Genomic DNA, 17,839 nt, shown 5'->3' with positions numbered 1-17,839 from the left:
GTGCAGCCTTTTGTCTCAGGTCAGTTCTGCTATTGGTTTTGGGCTTTCTGTGTTGGACCTTGTTTTTGTTTATTTTGATCATTTTAATTTCTTAACTATATATCAGTCTAATGGATATGGTTCTACTTTTTATAGATAGATATTAAAATAGAAGCCTGGGCTGGAGAGATAGGTAAAGTACTTGCTATGCAAGCATGAGAACCTGCCTTTGATCCCCAGCACCCACATAAAAACCTGGGCACCACTGTCACTCCAGTAACTGGAGAAATGGAGGTAGGTGGTTACTGGGGCTTGCTGGCCAGCTAGCCCAGCATAATTGGTGAGCTTCAAGTCCCAGTGAGAGATGCTGTCTCAGAAAGCACGAGCGTGGCTTCTGAGGAGGCAAATGTGAGGGTGACCTCTAACCCATCCATAAATATACACATGCGCGCGCGCGCGCGCACACACACACACACACACACACACACACACACACACACACACACACACACACCTCTGATTTCCCCTTTCCCCTAAAAATAAAGCAGTGGAAATTTATGAAAGTTATGCACCTTGTCTGGGATAACACTAGGAGTGAATATTTGAGTAACAGTTTCAATGAAGTCCCAATGTTGAGTTTTCTTTCCCATTGTCCTGTATAGTGTCTGAATATTTAGTGACTGCCTTTCCAATACATTTGGTGAAAACATCAAGGAAGCAAATTAGATTGGTTGCTTTTTAAATGTATTCCTTGATAATTTTATAATGTCATTTTAATCATAATTCACCTCCCATTCTCTTCTTAACCACTTCCTGTGCCCCTAGAACACTTCTTCCCAACACATCCTCCTCTTACTCTCTTGTCATTTAAAAAAAAAAAAACACTCACTGAGTTTAATTAAGGTTGTTGTTATGTGCATGGGTGTGGGGTGATTTACTGGGTAATGGGCAGCTTACCAGTGGCTGTACCCTGGAAGAAAAATGACTTTTCCTTCCTCAGTAGCCATTAACTGCCCTTGGAGGTGTGGCCTTACATGCCTATTTCTACCCAGTCTGGGATGTTGGGAGGTGGGGCACAACTTAGTCTTGTGAAGATAGCCTCCAAACCTGCTATGAGTCAAGGGTGCAACTCTGTAACTGTTCAGGAGACAGGGTTTTATGGCACTCCTTCCCATACTCCATTGCCTCTTCCTCTGTGTTCCCTGAGCCTTGAAAGGCGGGTACTGGTCATACAGATGCCCTGGTTTAAGACAGACCATTCAGCATTCACTTACTGTCAGCACTTTAACCAGTCAGGAGCCTCTGTGTTATCTGCTACCTACTGCCAACAGAAGCTCTCTGACCAAGTTTGAGAACAGCACTAATTTATGGAGTGAATTGCTGGCATGGCTGTACTGATTTAAAAGGCCTTCCAGATCCTTCTGATTCTAGCCGTCCACATTTGGTGCTATGGATTATGAGGAGGGGCAAATGAGAGCTATTTGTGCAGACTGGATTCCTGGGTGTTTTGGCTAAGTCTTTCTCTGGTAGTTGTTGGTACTCCTGCACCCTACTTTGACTTTTGTGAGGAGCAGAACTACCCTTGTAGTTTCTGCTTTTCTCCCCCAGACAGCTCGATTTGGTTGTTGTTGGTACCCATTAGTCTGATTTTTATTTCTCAGTTAATTTGCTTAAATTATCTCAGTGCTGGGGTCTTGTATTCTCTGTCAGCCATTATAGCAGTACTTTGTAAGGAAAGTCTTTGGGCGGGAAGGCAGGCAACATAGTAGAAACTAATGTTAACCTGTTCCCATAGTGAGTCATGCCTATTCCTACCTGCAAAGCCTACTATACAGTGAAGTAGTCTTTAAACTGAAAGGCTAAGGTGGAAAGATAAGGTCAATGTATGCATGGAAAGGTGATTGAAAGACAGTTTAAGAAAGCAAGACACACCGGGTGTGGTACCTCATGCCTTTAATCCTAGACTCAGGCAGATCTGTCATGAGTTTAAGGCCAGCCTAGTCTACAGATCTTCATCCAGGATAGCCAGGGCTATAATACAGAGAAACCATGTCTCAAAAATAAACAAAAGAAAGACACATAGATGTTCTTGCGTTAGGTTAATATTTGAAGGGAATTACAGTGGAATCATCTTAATTTTTTTTTTGTTGTCGTTTTTAATTTTTTTTCGAGATGGGGTTTCTCTGTGTAGTTCTCGTCCTGGCTATACTCCTGAGTGCTGAGATTAAAGGCCTGTGCCACTACCACCTTGATAATTTATTGTTCAGTCTTGTTCAAATATAAAACTCCACTTGGTTTACACAGTAGGGGATGATATATGAAGTGTCAATGAATTACACTTTGGATGAGTGTAGTCTTACTCTTTATGAAAATATATAATGGTGTCTTTCTTACTATTGGCCTTTTAGTGTTTTATCCAAGGTTTAATGGTATTTTTTCCATTCTTCATGTGTGTGGTATACGTAGATGTATGTACTAATGTTTTACTCGTGAGTGATAATGCTAATGTGTGTGCGTTCACATGCATGTGAAGGCCTGAAGTTGGTGTCAGAAATCATGCTGTCATTCTTTCACCATATTCATTGAGTCTGAGTCTCAGATAAACCTAGAACTCTCCAATAGGGCTAATCTTGCTAGGAATTCTGGGGATTTCCATATTCTGCCTTTATAGGAGGGTCTGCTTTGTCCATCTGACAAGAACATGGGTTTCTTGGGATCCAAATTGTGGTCCTCAGGTTTACAAGGCAAATACTTGCTAAGCCATCTCTCCAGTTCAGTTTAAGTTTATTTTAATTGAGGTTTTGTTTTTTAATCTTGGCTTTTGTTCTTTGTTTGTGGTACTAGGGATTGACCAGGGCTTTATACAGTAGGTAATGTAGTGTACCACTGGCTGCATATCCAACCCAAGCCACAGTATTAAAAGTAAAATATATATGTAAAGATTGTTGTTTCAAGACAGGGTTACTTTGTGTAGCCCTTTCTGTCCTGGAACTATCCAGGCTGGCCTTGAACTCACAGAGATAGAGCTCTTCCTGCCTCTGCCGCCTGAGTGCTGGGATTAAAGGTGTGTGCCACCACTGCTCAGCTTTGTCAACTTTATTTGTCACCTTATTGTAGTGTTGTATAAAAACTAAGTATATTTTTTGTTTAAATTATATCTTCCCTTTTCTGCAGCATTGAAAGTAAACATAAGGTAGGAGGTTTGCTCAAACTCACAAGTTCAAGACTAGCCTCAGCAACATAGTAAGGCCCTGTCTCAAAAACAAACAAAAAAGCAAAACCCTGAAAAACAGTCAAACTCAACAATAATGAAATACAGCTTCATTCCCATTAAGAGTAGATAAAATGAAGGATGATAGTTTTGGGTGAGCATGAAGGAAATTGGAGCCGTCATACATGGCTGTGGAACTGTACATTGGTTCAGCCACTGTGAGAAACAATATGGCAGTTCATTAGAAGACTAACTATAATTGCCATATAGTCCAATATTTCCCCTCCCCTAAGTGTGTAACCATGAAAAGCAAAAAGGTAATAACCACATGAAAACCTGCACATGGATGTGTATAGAGGTATTACTTTCAATAGCCAAGGAGTAGAAACAATTGAGATTCCCTTTGAGTGAATGGATAAAGAATATGCCATGTGGAAGCTGGAGAGATGGCTCAGTGGTTAAGAGCACTTGCTGTTCTTGCAGAGGACCTGGGTTTGTTTCCCAGCACTGACATGGTGGCTTATGATCATTTTTAACTTCAGTTCCAGGGGTTCTCATACTTTCTGATGGTGCCAGGCATACCTGTAGTGCCATATTTATACTTGCAATCAAAACACTTACATACATAAAAATGAAAAAGTGTCATGTGTCTATATATGGGAATACTGTTCAGCAACAAAAGGAAGTAAATAACTGATGCATGCGACCCAACATGAGCCTCAATCATTATGTTAGTTACAAAAAGAGCACTTTGGGGCTAGGGTGGTGGCTCAGTTGGTAAAGGGCTTGTATAGGTTTAAGGGCCTGAGTTCAGATTCCTAGCACCCTTATATATAAAGGGCCTGGTGTACTGATGTGTGTCTGTAATCTCAGCACTGGTGAGTCAAAGTCTGGAAGATCCTGAGGCTTGTTGGCCACACCAGCCAGTCTAAACAAATTGGTGAGTGCCAGGCTTAGAAAGAGAACCCAGTATTTTTTATTTAAAACAACAACAGCAGAAAGGTAGCGAGAAAGAGCTATTGAGGAATGTACCTGCTTCTGACCTCTGGCCTCCACACATGTGTATGTAAGTGAATGCACATCACATGTGTTTGCCCAAACACACAGAGACCACTTGTTATGAGTCAGGTACAGAGTTTAGTGATTAGGACTGTAGGAATTGGAGGGAGATAGGAAGTCACTGCTGAGAATGGACTTTCTTTCTGGAGTGATGAAAATGTTCTAAATTAGATAGGGATGTTGCAATCTAAAAAACAGAATTGTACACTTAAAGCTATAAATCATGTACATAGATTTGAAAATTTTAAAAGGTGTATTCATTTTTATTTTATGTATAGTATGATTGTTTTTCCTCTGTGTGTGTGATATGTGTACTGTGTGTGCCTTGTGCCTGCAGAGGTGAGAAACTGACACTGGATCTACTGGAACTGGAGTTACAGATAGTTGTGAGTCACATATGAATGCCAGAAACTGAACCCAGGGCCTCTGAAAGAGCTCTTTACAACTGAGCCATCTCTCAAAGCTTGGCTTTATTTTTGTATAAAGTTGTTATTAAGGACATATGGAGAGATTCATTTGTGTCTGTGAGCATAAATGAGTTCTACAGTGATGCACATTGGTTGCCTGTAAAGAAATTCTTCTTTTTCAAGTAAATATCCATCTGTGCCTATAAAATTGTACTCCATTTTATATATAGAAATAATATGTTGGGCCGGGCGTTGGTGGCGCACGCCTTTAATCCCAGCACTCGGAAGGCGGAGGCAGGCGGATCTCTGTGAGTTCGAGGCCAGCCTGGGCTACCAAGTGAGCTCCAGGAAAGGCGCAAAGCTACACAGAGAAACCCTGTCTCGAAAAAAAAAAAAAAAAAAAAAAAGAAAAAAAAAAAAAAAGAAATAATATGTGGGAAAACTACATATTTTGTGACTAAGTTATATAATAAAAGTACTAATAAGTCCTTTCTTTTCTTATTTCTTATTTTACTATGTCTAGGTCCTTCAAGGGTTAGATTATCTACACAGTAAATGCAAGATAATTCATACCGACATAAAGCCGGAAAACATCTTGATGTGTGTAGATGATGCATATGTGCGAAGAATGGCAGCTGAGGCTACTGAGTGGCAGAAAGCAGGTGCTCCTCCTCCTTCTGGGTCTGCAGGTGAGGGAGCTGAGCCCTCACTGCTTCAGTCTGCTTGGGGGCTGTGAGCTTTCAAAGTTATGCATTGGAGACAGTTGAGTTTGATGCGTACATATTAGGCACTTTTTCTATGAGTTTGGACTTGCTAACTTTTTTGAGATATTCTAGTTAATTTTATTTTAGTTGTTTGTACCACCTTACCTTTGCTCTCTACTAAAAGACCATCTGAATTATTAGCTGTTGTTTCATTTACATAGGAGCATGTCATTGTGTTGGTTGAAGTCGCTATGGAGAATATATAACAGGTCTCTTGTAGCCTACCTGCAGTCACCTGATTTTTTTCTGATTTAGATTTCATAAAACTCTTTTCTTCTCTTAAGTTAATGTAGCTGCATCCTTCTTAGTTTAACTGATACACTTGGTATTAGCTGTGAAAGATTTAGGGCTGGGGAGTGGGATAGGGGACCAGGTCACTTGAGCATTACCATAGTTTTTCTTCTGAATTTCATAGAATTCATTGGTGGTAGTGAAGTACTGGCTATGCTTCCAATGTAATCACATTGCCTGTGCCCTGGTACATTGCCCAGCAAATGTACAGGCTAAAGGGATAAAAGTCTTGTGACTGACAGGGGCTTCTGAGAGGTGTGCTTTTGCCTCATCTCATATGCCATCATGATGGTATTAGCTCATGCAACCAATTTACAAAGTTTTTAATGCTTGTAAGGCTGACTTCTAGCATCATTGCTGCAGTGTGCTGTACAGTGTGATTTAGTTTAGTTGTAGGATGCTTTCAAGTAGTTTTCAAATGTAAGTCTTCTCATCTAAAATGTTCATTGCCTTATTTGTAAAACATGTTTTGTTCTATAACAGGCTTACAAACTCTTCTTTCATTTCTTTTTCTTCTTTCCTCCATTCTCAATTTGTCAGTCAGTGCTTTGGGAGAGGCTGTTTGCAAGACAAGTGTCTTATATATGAACAGCTTTTCTTGTGCCCAGTAAGAGTCAGTGGTGTTGTTTGCATTGCATAAACTTTTTCTTGGTTCCTATCTTTAGAAACTCCAGAGCTTTAAGTTTTTAGAAATTGGGTAGTTATTAAAAGACAGTATTATTTCATTTTTCAAATCATATTGTCCAAAGGTACCTGTTTTCCTCTGAATGCCCATTTTGTTTTGTTTTGTTTTAGTGAGTACGGCTCCACAGCAAAAACCTGTAAGTATTTTACATGTATATTGAGCATGTCAAAAGGGACTGTTCTCTATTGAGCTTCTCAAATTATTTAGCAAATGTTCTAGTCTTTATTAATTTAAAAGTAGACATTAATATATGCTCTGTATTCTACCCTCCACCTCCATCCCCCAAAACAGCTTGGCTTCCTGCCATGGATGGGAATAGTCAAAGCTACTGTGAGACCAGACTCCTGTGCTCTCTGAGCTATAGTTGGCCAAGTTCAGTGAATTGCAAGGTTTTACATCAAGTTAAAAGATTCTTTTAATCTTTTTAAAATTACATCTGCTTAGCCTCTAGGTATCTTATTTGCCAAAACCCTTTTAATTTTTTATAGCCAGCTGTTTTAAGTATGAGTGAGCATCATCTGTTCTGTGGACCTATTGTCTTGGAAGAGAAGTTCAGATCTGATGAAATGTTGCCAGAAAATCCAAATCCCTTTTATAGTTCTATCCTGATTAAGGATTTGGGCTTATGGGCCTATGAAACTTTAAAGGTACTCTTTGCCAATACTTTCCAAGACATATGGCTGTAGCTGGAGGTATAGAAAACTGTGGCTTTTCCTTTTTTTGTCCTTTTATGTTATATGCTTCTTTCTGAAAGTTCATGTTAAATTGGCTGTTGATTACAGCTCAGTATAAGAGCCAAACTCAGACAGTGCTGTTGGCCACCTGTCTTGGTAGGTGTTTGTTTTTGTTGTTAAGGAGTGACAATGATTCTGGATATAGGCAGCAGCAAAGAAAGCTTGCAAGTTATTCTTGCTCAGAGCCTGCCAGGTATTTCAAGGTACTCAGTTCTCCTGGACTTTCCAATGGAAGGTATGTCCCTTCAAGGGGAAGATCAACAGTATGAGCACAATCCTACCCTAAGGTAGATCATGAAAAAGCAGAGTTAGAATTCGCCATGTTGCCAGCACTTATACTCCTGAAGAGTGTTTAAGAAGAAGCACCTGACTTGTGGTACTTTCTTACCATGTTGTAGATAGGAAAAATATCTAAAAACAAGAAGAAAAAGCTGAAAAAGAAACAGAAAAGGCAGGCTGAGTTGCTGGAGAAACGCCTACAGGAGATTGAGGAATTGGAGCGAGAAGCTGAAAGGAAAATCATAGAGGAAAGCATCACCTCTGCCATACCTTCCAATGAGCAAGATGATGAATATCACCCAGAGGTGAAACTAAAGGCAGCAGAATTAGAGGAGGCAGCTGAAGAAGAGGCAGCAAAAGATAATGGTTAGTATAACTGGGAGCAAGAAAGAGAGCTGATGGGTGTATGTCCTGGAGCTGCACAAAGGGACCAGCCAATGTACCACACAGGTTGGCTTTGTGCTGCTACCTCGAATATTAAGGATGAGTTTCCCTAACTCCTTAATAGAGATTATGGGAAGCCGCCTGTACTCCATTTGTAAAATGTCTGCTGGGCATATGTTAACATTTCAAAGTAGGTTTTCAAAAAAGGAAGAAGGAAGCCTGAGAGAAACATCATGTCTTTTTCCTGTTAATGATGACCCTTCTTTTATTTTGTGATTAACTTTTTGCCTAGCTTTAGTGCACCATGAATCTCACTCTAAAACTGCAGAGGAAGGGTGAATGGCCAGAAACATTGATCAGGAGTCTTGCAGAGGAACCACCTGTGTCATGTTGCTCACACCTACTGTAACTCCCTCTTTAAGGAGATCAGATGCCTCTGGCCTCCGAGGCCATGAGCATGTACACACACACACACACACACACACACACACACACACACACACACACACACTTACTCACACAATTTAAAATGAAAATCTTAAAGATCAGCTACAATTAGCATCTTTGAAAAAAGCGGTGGGGAAGGGTTGAAACGAAAGTCCAGTTTTACTCAGAATTTTACCTCAAGAGCTAACTTGTTCCTGAAAATAGAAGGCAAATTATTAAGTAAGCAGCAAATAAGATTGCCTTGAAAGCCAATAGACATGTGCTGTGGTACATTAAAAGCATCTTAGCTGGGTATGGTGGCACATACCTTTAATCCCAGCACTTTTGGAGGCGGTCAACTCTGAGTTGACTCTAGCCTGGTTTACAAATTGAGTTCCAAGACATCCAGAGTTACACAGAGAAACCCTGTCTGGAAAAACCAAAATCAAAATGAAAAAAATACAAAGAAAAGTGTCTCTTATTGGAGAAGCTAACTAGTACATCTATGCAAGGAGAGTCATGACTCTTAATCTTAACCCCATATTTTTTAAGGTGAAGCTGAAGACCAGGAAGAAAAAGAAGATGCAGAGAAGGAAAATGCTGAGAAGGATGAAGATGATGTTGAAGAGGAACTTGCAAACATAGATCCTACATGGATGGAGTCCCCTAAAGCCAATGGCCATATTGAAAATGGTCCATTTTTATTGGAACAGCAGCTGGAGGATGAAGAGGATGATGAGGATGACTGTGCAAATCCTGAGGAATATAACCTAGACGAGCCAAATGCAGAGAGTGATTACACGTATGGCAGCTCCTATGAACAGTTCAATGGTGAATTGCCAAATGGACAACATAAGAGTCCAGAGTTTTCCACATCATTGTTTTCTGGGCCCTTAGAACCTGTGGCCTGTGGTTCTGAGCTTTCAGAGGGATCACCACTTACTGAGCAAGAGGAAAGCAGTCCATCCCATGACAGAAGCAGGACAGTTTCAGCCTCTAGTACTGGAGATTTGCCAAAAAGTAAGTGTCTTTGTCCATCTCTGTCTGCTTTCACTGGGCAAGGTCATACTTTGGTAAACACTGTGAAAGGAGTTGGCTAAAGGGGAAGAGACATGTAAATGTGTTACTAACCCTTTAATTTCAATGCTTAATATTCAAGAACCAATGAAATGCTTTAGAAATGTGTCATATGCTGCCTGAGTTTCTCTTACTCTCTGAAATCCTATCCCTGGACATTTTTCTTTTATTGTATATATTCTGTGACATCAAATACTTAAATCACCTTCACCACTAACAACTTCATAGCTTTCTACATACAACCCTTTTCTAGCTGGTAGTAGTGTCTTTGGGTTTTGTTTCTATTGAAGGGAATACCTGGCGGTTTTCAGCTATACCAAGAAACAAGTTGTGTTTTATTTGATAGTTGTCCTTGTTTATAAAATTCTGCTTTTGAGAAAGTATGATGGCAGATTATAGATTGGATCTTAGGTTTTTATCTACTTGACACCCTATCTTCAGAACTATATTTTGGGAGCAAATTCCATGTAGCTAATTGCAGAATAATTTAAGGAATGAAAGATTGGGTATCACAGTTAATGTCCGTATTCTGGCCCTTAGTGGAAAAGTTCAGAATCCTTCTCTGCCCTCTACTGCCAAGAGCATTTTTAACACGTGGCAAGTAATTGAGCCAGCCCAATAGGCAAAAGATTCTTCAGCCTCTTTAGTTGCACCAGGCTAGCACCTTTGTTACTCACTGGCTATAATTAATTGTCCTAGCTTTATGTTTTGCTCACTTGGCAGTGCATGGTTTACTCCTCACTCTTGGTCTGGCCAGGGAGTGGTAGAGTTCACATAGAAATACAGGTTCATTTCTTGGCAATGGCACCAGTGATTTATATCTTCTCTGCTTTTATTGTTTCTATTGCAGCTCAGTTTTCACACATTTTCACATTCATATACAAAGCAATTTATGCAATAGCTTCTCATTTTTTTACATAATAGTTTAGAACAGTGGCTTCAAATATAGGAAATTGAATCCCCATTTAAAACCTAATAGTCATGGTACTTCAGTTTATTAAACTCCTTGTACTTAATTTCTTCTTCTATTAAAGGGAAATAGTGGCCAAATCTAATGTTGTTACTATTGAAGCAAATGCTATGTGTAAAATTATGTGTGAAAAAAATTCAGTCCATGTACACTGGTTGCTTAAAGTCTCCTAACAGGCATACTTTTTACTGCTATGTCACATTGGTAGTATCTGAGGCCCAGACATGGTGAACAGCTCAGCATAGTCCTCCTAGTAACTCTTGGGTCTTGGTTCCTTGTTTTATTCCACCTACCACATTATCATTCATGCTGGGAAGCCAGGCCTGAAATGGGGAAAAAAAAAATTCTTACGAAAAATTGAGAATTTATAATTGTAATGAATAAGGAAGGGACTAATTCTAATTTAGGCAAAACCTAAAATTCCATTGTAGAAAGATAATTTAACTGAAAACTCATAGCTTTTATGTAAAGAACACCTGGACACTGAGAGAGCTAGTTTTATCTCTTGATTGGCAGGATGCTGTGCAGCTTCCTTGTCTGCTTTGTCTTTGAAGGAGTGAGAGGAGTAATTTATGCTTGGGCCCTACTGTCTCTCCACAGCGCCGCCCCCCCCCCCCCCCCCCCCCCCCCGTGTTCCTCTGTTTGCAGTTTCTGCTTGCTTTGCTGTTTCTTGGGGAAGTTTACCAGGTCTTATGCATCTTAAGTGTTGCCACTCTCCTGATCTCTGTTCTGACCTTATTCTTTTCTGACTTACTTGGGCCTTCACATGATTTCCATTGACTTCTATGGCATTGATGGCTCAATCCCTGTTCATTCACTCAATAACTACTGAGTCAGGGCAGCATGTGGGGCCTAGGGAAAAGTGTATCTGCCTAGTGCTTCCATTCCCCAGTGAGAATGATGGTGTGAGGTAAGCAGTGTGCAGGGCTGCTACAGATCTTAGCTAGAATATACCTGTATTGTTTTGATTATCATCTGCACTCCCATTCTTTTCTGTCATATGCCCTGTGTGGTAGTTTTTGTCAACTTGACACAAGTCATCTGGGAAGAAGGAACCACAGTTGAAGAATTGCTTCTATCATATTGGCCTGTGTTCATGTCTCTGGGTCATTTTCTTAATTAATGATTGATGTGAGATGGCCCATTTTACTGTGGGTGGTACCACCCCTGGGCAAGTAGTTCTGGGCTGTATTAGAAAGATGAGCAAACTGTGGGGAACAAGTCAATAAGCAGCATTCCTCTGTGGTCTTTACTTCAGTTTCTGCCTCTGGATTTCTGCTTGAGTTCCTGACCTGACTTTCCTCAATCATGGTCTATACTGTGGAAGTTGGTTTGGTCAGTGTTTTATTATAGCAACAGAAAGCAAACTAGGACACCCTTGCCAACCCCTTCTCAAAATAGGACCCTCCTTCTTTGGCCCTAAGGTACAGACCATTGCTGGACTGTATTGTTTCTGTCTGTGCATTGTCTCTACCTACCATTCTGACTTCCTTCCAAATCACTCTTCCAGGTTGATGCTAAAGTTTTACATCATGTTAATCAGATAAATTCCCTTATTCCTAATTCTTCACAGCTCTTCATGGGGTCCAGCAGTCATCTCCACAGTGATGCATGTGCCCATGAGCAACATAACAATCAACTGAAGTACAGAAATGAATTATTAGGTCACCTCTGTGTATTAAAATGGATGTTTTGGAAGTCTAGCTCAACAAATAGCTGTATATGCCATGGTATATGTATATTATATAGAAACTGCATGCTATACATACTAGGATACTTGTAAATATTTAAGAATTTATCATCTGAAGAATTAACTAAAGATTTTTTTTAACTTAGTTCATACTCAGTTTTCTTCTTTAGTTTGAAAATAGTATGATAAAACAGTGCACCCCATCCCTAGAAGTAAGCATTAGTGTGAGTTTGTGCTGACTTTTGCCATTAGAGCAAAATGTACGCATTAGAAAATAGTAAAAGACAGGTGATGGCCAAATTATGATGTTCAAAGAACTTAGATGCCAGGTAAAAGAATATAGACTTCCAGTACTTTGATAGCCTTTGATGGTTGTGATGAGGAGATGTCTTAGGATATTAGCTGCTGGAATAGCTAAACCAGCTAATGGACATACCTTGTCTTATGACATCTGAAGGGCAAAGGCCCAGAGCAGAATGGTCTTGTTATTTGACTACTGGGTCTCTTTGGAGTCTTCACTCCAAAATCTTCTCAATCAGTCCTTGTTCAGGCTGCTATGTTATGGACATTGCATTTTAGCTCTTGATCCTTAGGCTATTCTCTACCTAGACGTACACATGCATCTTTTAAAGCCTGTCCCATTATCTTTTCCCTGTTCCCCAAATGATCTAACTGGCTTCTGTTTCTCACAAAGCTTGATACTCGGACTCATTCCTCCGCAAATCCTGAGCACTCCACAGTACTTCTTAACAGCATGCTGATGTCTTTGCGCCACCCAAGCTGGTGGTCTGTTCAGAAATTTTCAGATTGTGTGCTGGACTGTGGTTAAGGGTCTTTGCAGTACATAGCTCCTCTGCCTCGAACTTCTCCTCATCATGCTTTCCTTGAATGTCAACTTCCCAGAAAAGTTTTCTCAGGCTATCAATATGGCACAATAGGTAAAGGCACTTGTCTCCAAACCTGATGACCTGAATTCAGTCCCCAGAACACACATGTATTTGTGTGACCTCCATCCAAGTACTGTGCCTCTCCCTCCACAGTATGTAAATAAATGTAAAAAGAGAAAAAAAGTTTTTTTGCATCACTTTTGCAGCCATCTCTCTTAGTTTTGTTTTTCTTTGTGGTGTATCTAGTTTTCTGACATGTTAATATGAATTGCTTGTGAGCTTACATTATTGTCTGTATTCCTCCTCCCCTTTCCTCTTTTAATTTTGAGACTTTGAGACAGGGTTTCTCTGTGTAGCTGTGGCTCTCCTGGAACTCACTCTGTAGAACAGGCTGGCCTTGAACTCAGAGATCTGCCTGCCTCTGCCTCCTGAGTGCTGGGATTAAAGGTGTGTGCCACCATTACCTGGCTATTACTGGCTATATTTTCAACCAGAGTATGACATGAGTTTCCTCATTCTAGTGTGTCTTTTTAACTGTGTTCTGGCACCCTAACGGCATGTAGAAAGGCCTTTGACAATGCTTGTCATGTATTGGCATTAATTGTCCTAGTTCTGACCCTCATCTAGAGAGAGGCTGTTTGAGCCTCTGTTTGGGATGTTTTAAACATCTTATGTGCAACACAAAGTACTGGCAGCTGTCTCATCACCTGCCATCTTATCTTGCTAGACAAAAGAGATCAGATTTTGAGAAAGTGACTTAAAATCCCAGTGCTTCCTAAAATAAAACCTGCCATTTTTATTCATGCTCTAGTGGAGGCAGAGAAAAGTTACCAGCTTTTCATTGTGGAAGGGAAAGAGTGCCAGTAAGACTTTTGTGTTAGCATCATCAGTGAGAAAGAAACACTATGACAGGTCCCAGTTGGGTGACTAAATCTAAGGGAGCAGTGTGAGTCCAGGCACACCTAAGAATGAGTTTGCAACAGGGGTGAGTACGTATGTGTTCACATGGGCTTTAGGAGTGCTGCAGTCAGGTCCCTTTTCTCGATGGCACACTCGAGAAACTGGCACACTTGAGAAAGAAAATCAGGGACACACATAGAATATAATTTATCTCCTGTTGTGCACTTATACAATTAAATTAATGAAATGAATTACATATGATTGTTTAAGACACACTGTAAGCTATTTATAAACCTGAAACTAGAGGATAGTAGCATGTTACCAGATTTAGTTTAGTGAGATCACAGAGGAATGTTAACTGCAAAGAAACTGAAGTTAAACTGTGGTAATGTTGTCTTGAAAGTAGATTTCTTCCAATGCACTTGAATCCTACAGCTTTTGGAGATGTCTTTAAAGACAACCACTGGGAGAGATTAGTGGATTCCAAATTACCTCCTTCCCTGGTACCCTGTCAACCAAGCTACCTGATCTCAAGTCTAGCACAGAATGTCTGTATAGTTTCTTCAAGTGCCTGCTCACTCACTGACCCTAAAGTAAAATCAAGGCTTGGCCATTCAGCTAGATGGTATTCTGACTTGAATATGTGTGTGTGTGTTGTATATCTTTGGGTTATTCCTCTTCATTCTTTCCTGAAAACAGTCTCAGAGAGTTTGTCATTTGCTAGGCTTGCAGTTCATAGGTGTTGAAACTAAGATTTGGATCCAGTTGAACCATACTGTTCTTGACAGTGACAGTGGGGGAGTGATAGTATGAAGTGTGTCTTATCTAGTCACTCATCTGTTGATCAGTGTACTGTGGTTCTCCTGGAACATTGCTCTCATTCCTTTCTACATTTTGCCTTCTCTTTTAGGTTCTTCTGCTTCTTTCATTATCATTATTTTCCTGTTCCTGTTTTACTTTTCTTTCCCTTAGCTCCATCCTAGTCTTTGATAAGACCCTATATGAATGACCATCCTTACACAGGGGTATAGGCATAAGGCAAGAGAACCTCTACGCCTGTCTGGCCCATTGATTCATAAACTGAGGGAAAGCCATCAGAGTTCAAACACTGACCAGAGTTGAGATTCCGTAGCCTTCCTCTGGATTATCTGGATGCTTTACGTCCTGGTGACCCTGCTACAGTCTGCCCTGCTATTATTAGCAAGACAGGCCTTACTTCCTCTATGGGGTTTACCAACAAATTGAACCCCCTCAAGTACTGTGGTTCCTCAGTTTAATACACACTGAGAGAAGCTTGGTGTGCATAAGCATCAACTTGGCATGAACAAAGGGACTCATCAATTAGGGTGTTATTGTTCTTCAATGATCTGAGTTTTCTGTTTAGTCTGTAAATTCCATTTCAACATGATCAAAAATCTGAGCGTGTAAGGGCTCAGATTAAGTATGAAGAGGAATGTATTGACCTGCTCATAACTACTTAAAGCATAGTTAAGGCTTAGCTGAGAACTTTTCTGAAGCCAGAAACACTGGACTTGGGCCTGCTGTAGTAGTCTCCCTCAGGCTCATCCCAAAGTTGAGTTATCTGAGCTAATGAGTTGCCTTAAAACCTGCTTTTATGGCCCACTTCAACTTGTGAGAACACTTGTTTGGCGTCTTCCTGTTCAAAACTAAGCCATAAAGGTATTCATGCTCAAATGACATCGGTGAACTGCATATTGCTCAGAAGCAATTGGTTACCTGTGTTTATCATTATGTGGCTTTAGTGTTTCACCAGTAGTTCAACCTGCAGGATTCTAGGCTCATCCTTTCACTCTCCTTAAAAAAAAAAATAGGCTGTAACTGGCTCACACACTGCAGATCTCTTGTCTTCTTTTTTAACTATCTTGCTGTTTGTTTATGACAGCAAAAACCCGGGCAGCTGACCTGTTGGTGAACCCTCTGGATCCTCGGAATGCAGATAAAATTAGAGTAAAAATTGCTGACCTGGGAAATGCATGTTGGGTGGTAAGTAGAGTCTTCTTTTTACATTTTAATCATGATTTTGTGTGAGAAGATGCTTTTTTAAAAACGGTATTTGTCACATCTATTCCTTTCCAGCATAAACATTTCACAGAGGATATCCAGACACGTCAGTACAGGTCCATAGAGGTTCTGATAGGAGCTGGCTACAGTACCCCTGCAGACATTTGGAGCACAGCGTGCATGGTAAGAACCACCTTTGCCACTTGTCTTCCCTAGAAATGACTTCTCTTGAATCCTCTTGATGGGGTGGAGTCTTGTGGAGATGACCATTATAAAGTGGGTGAAGAGAAGGAGGTTGTGCCTGGGTGCTGTCAGCAATGGACGAATTCTTCTCAGGTATGCCTGAGGCATAGGCTTGTGACAGGCAGTCTCTTCTTCAGTCTCTGTGCAGTCTGTCGCCCCAGCAGTCAGACTTCTTCAAGGAATTGCTTTTAGTCTCTGAAAGTTTTAGGGTGTGTTAGGCTCCCTGTCACATCATGGGGCAAAGTCAGATGCCTTCTCACAGGAGAGCTGTGACTGTACTGGAAAGTTTGTACCATAGGCAGGTGGCCTCTCCCAGAGGTGCAGCTCTCTCTTCTCCCTCCTATTGGTCGTTTTCTTTCTAACTCAAACGCAGAGAGTTCTGCCTTGTTTTCTGGCATGTGCTGGCTCTCCTGAGACAACAATAGTGGCACAAACTTCCTTGGTTGAGTTTGTTTTCCCTGGGAGGAGCAGGAGCATTCCTTTGACTTGGACATTCTGAGTTTGTCTTTCTAAGCTAAACGCAGAATCACCACACATCATGTGCACAGGAGCACATGTGTGTGTAGGCACATGTACACATGTGTGCACAACAAGTAGAGAGCAGAGTTCATCCTCGGGTGTTATTCTTTAGCCATCCATCCTCCTTGTTTTCTTGAGGCAGGATATTTCATTATTTTAGAGCTCTTGATTAGGTTAGGCTGGCTGGAGAATGAGCCCCAGGGCTTATTTGTCTCTGCCTCTCTAGACCTGGTTTTATAAGCATGTACCACCACGCCTGGGCTTTCTATATGAGTTCTGACAATGGCAGACACTTTATCAACTGAGCCATCTCTTCAGCTCAACATCTGTTTATTTGTTCATTTTTGAAATGTAGCCCAGACTAATCTCAAAGCTCAGCTTCCTGAGTGCTGAGGTTACAGGCATAGCTACTGCACCAGGCTTCTGTGCATCTTGTTGCCGTTTGCTCTGAACTGTGACTTGAAAGCCTGAGTAGTCCTTTCCCAAGAGCTAATGCAGTTTGTCTTTCACTGAGTATCCAGCCAGTCAGCACATTCTTCTCAGTTGGCTTTTTGTTGTTCTTTGGTGGGAAAGGTGGTATGTGTGTTTGTGAATTCTATTTAGTATTACTTAATTTTATTGTAGTTCTAAGGTAGAGCCCAGAGGTGCATACCCACTAGGCAAGTATTTTTCCATTCGAAGCACATCCTCAGATCTTGTATTAGCTTTTTAAAGAAATTCTCTTTGGATATTTAAATGAAAGGGTTCCTGAACAAGGCTTAGTGCTCATTTTCTGAAAGGGGGTGGGGAAAATGAGCGAGCAGAATAAATATGTTTACCTGTGTTCAGAACTCAATTTAATCTTTGTTTTGAATTTATGTCCAGTAGTGATAATATAAAAGCATTTTAACCATTTCAAAATTTTTGGCCAGGTGTGGTGACGCACACTTTTACTTCCAGCAGGTACGAGGCAGAGGCAGGCAGTTCTCTGTGAGTTCAAGTCCAGCCTGGTTTACACAGTGAGTTCCAGGACAGTCAGGGCTACACAGAGAAATCCTGTCTTGAAAAACCACATACACACACACACACAAATGTATATGTCTGTGTACCATTGTGCATGCCTGGTGCCTGTGGAGGTTAAAAGAGGGTGTCTGATCCACTGGGACTGGTGTTACCACTGAACTGCCACGTCTATACTAGGAGCTCAACCCAGGTTCTTTACAAGAGCAGCAAGTGCTCTTAACTGCTGAGCCATCTCTCCAGCCTAATGTAGAAGCATTTTGTTAAGCAGATAATGTGGGATGATATGAGAAACATGAGATGCTTTTCCTCT

The 17,839-nt window shown here is 40.8% G+C and overlaps 1 protein-coding gene across 28 annotated transcripts in view; it reads left to right on the top strand.

Annotated features, from left to right (window-relative positions):
• Positions 1-17,839, top strand: part of Srpk2 (SRSF protein kinase 2) — a 232,216-nt gene that overhangs the window by 199,706 nt on the left and 14,671 nt on the right. For 16 of the 28 annotated variants that reach the window (XM_076566359.1, XM_076566353.1, XM_042272874.2 and 13 more), the window contains 6 exons: positions 5,180-5,345; positions 6,507-6,532; positions 7,529-7,775; positions 8,772-9,239; positions 15,647-15,747; positions 15,841-15,948. In XM_076566359.1, coding sequence (XP_076422474.1) covers positions 5,180-5,345; positions 6,507-6,532; positions 7,529-7,775; positions 8,772-9,239; positions 15,647-15,747; positions 15,841-15,948 — 1,116 coding nt within the window. The remainder of the gene's footprint in view (positions 1-5,179; positions 5,346-6,506; positions 6,533-7,528; positions 7,776-8,771; positions 9,240-15,646; positions 15,748-15,840; positions 15,949-17,839) is intronic. The other 12 variants (XM_076566356.1, XM_042272875.2, XM_076566347.1 and 9 more) reach the window with 1 other exon arrangement.

The sequence above is a fragment of the Peromyscus maniculatus genome, chromosome 3 (assembly GCF_049852395.1).
Source record: "Peromyscus maniculatus bairdii isolate BWxNUB_F1_BW_parent chromosome 3, HU_Pman_BW_mat_3.1, whole genome shotgun sequence".
Classification (NCBI taxonomy): domain Eukaryota; kingdom Metazoa; phylum Chordata; class Mammalia; order Rodentia; family Cricetidae; genus Peromyscus; species Peromyscus maniculatus.
This window is presented reverse-complemented; position numbering and strand designations above follow the sequence as displayed.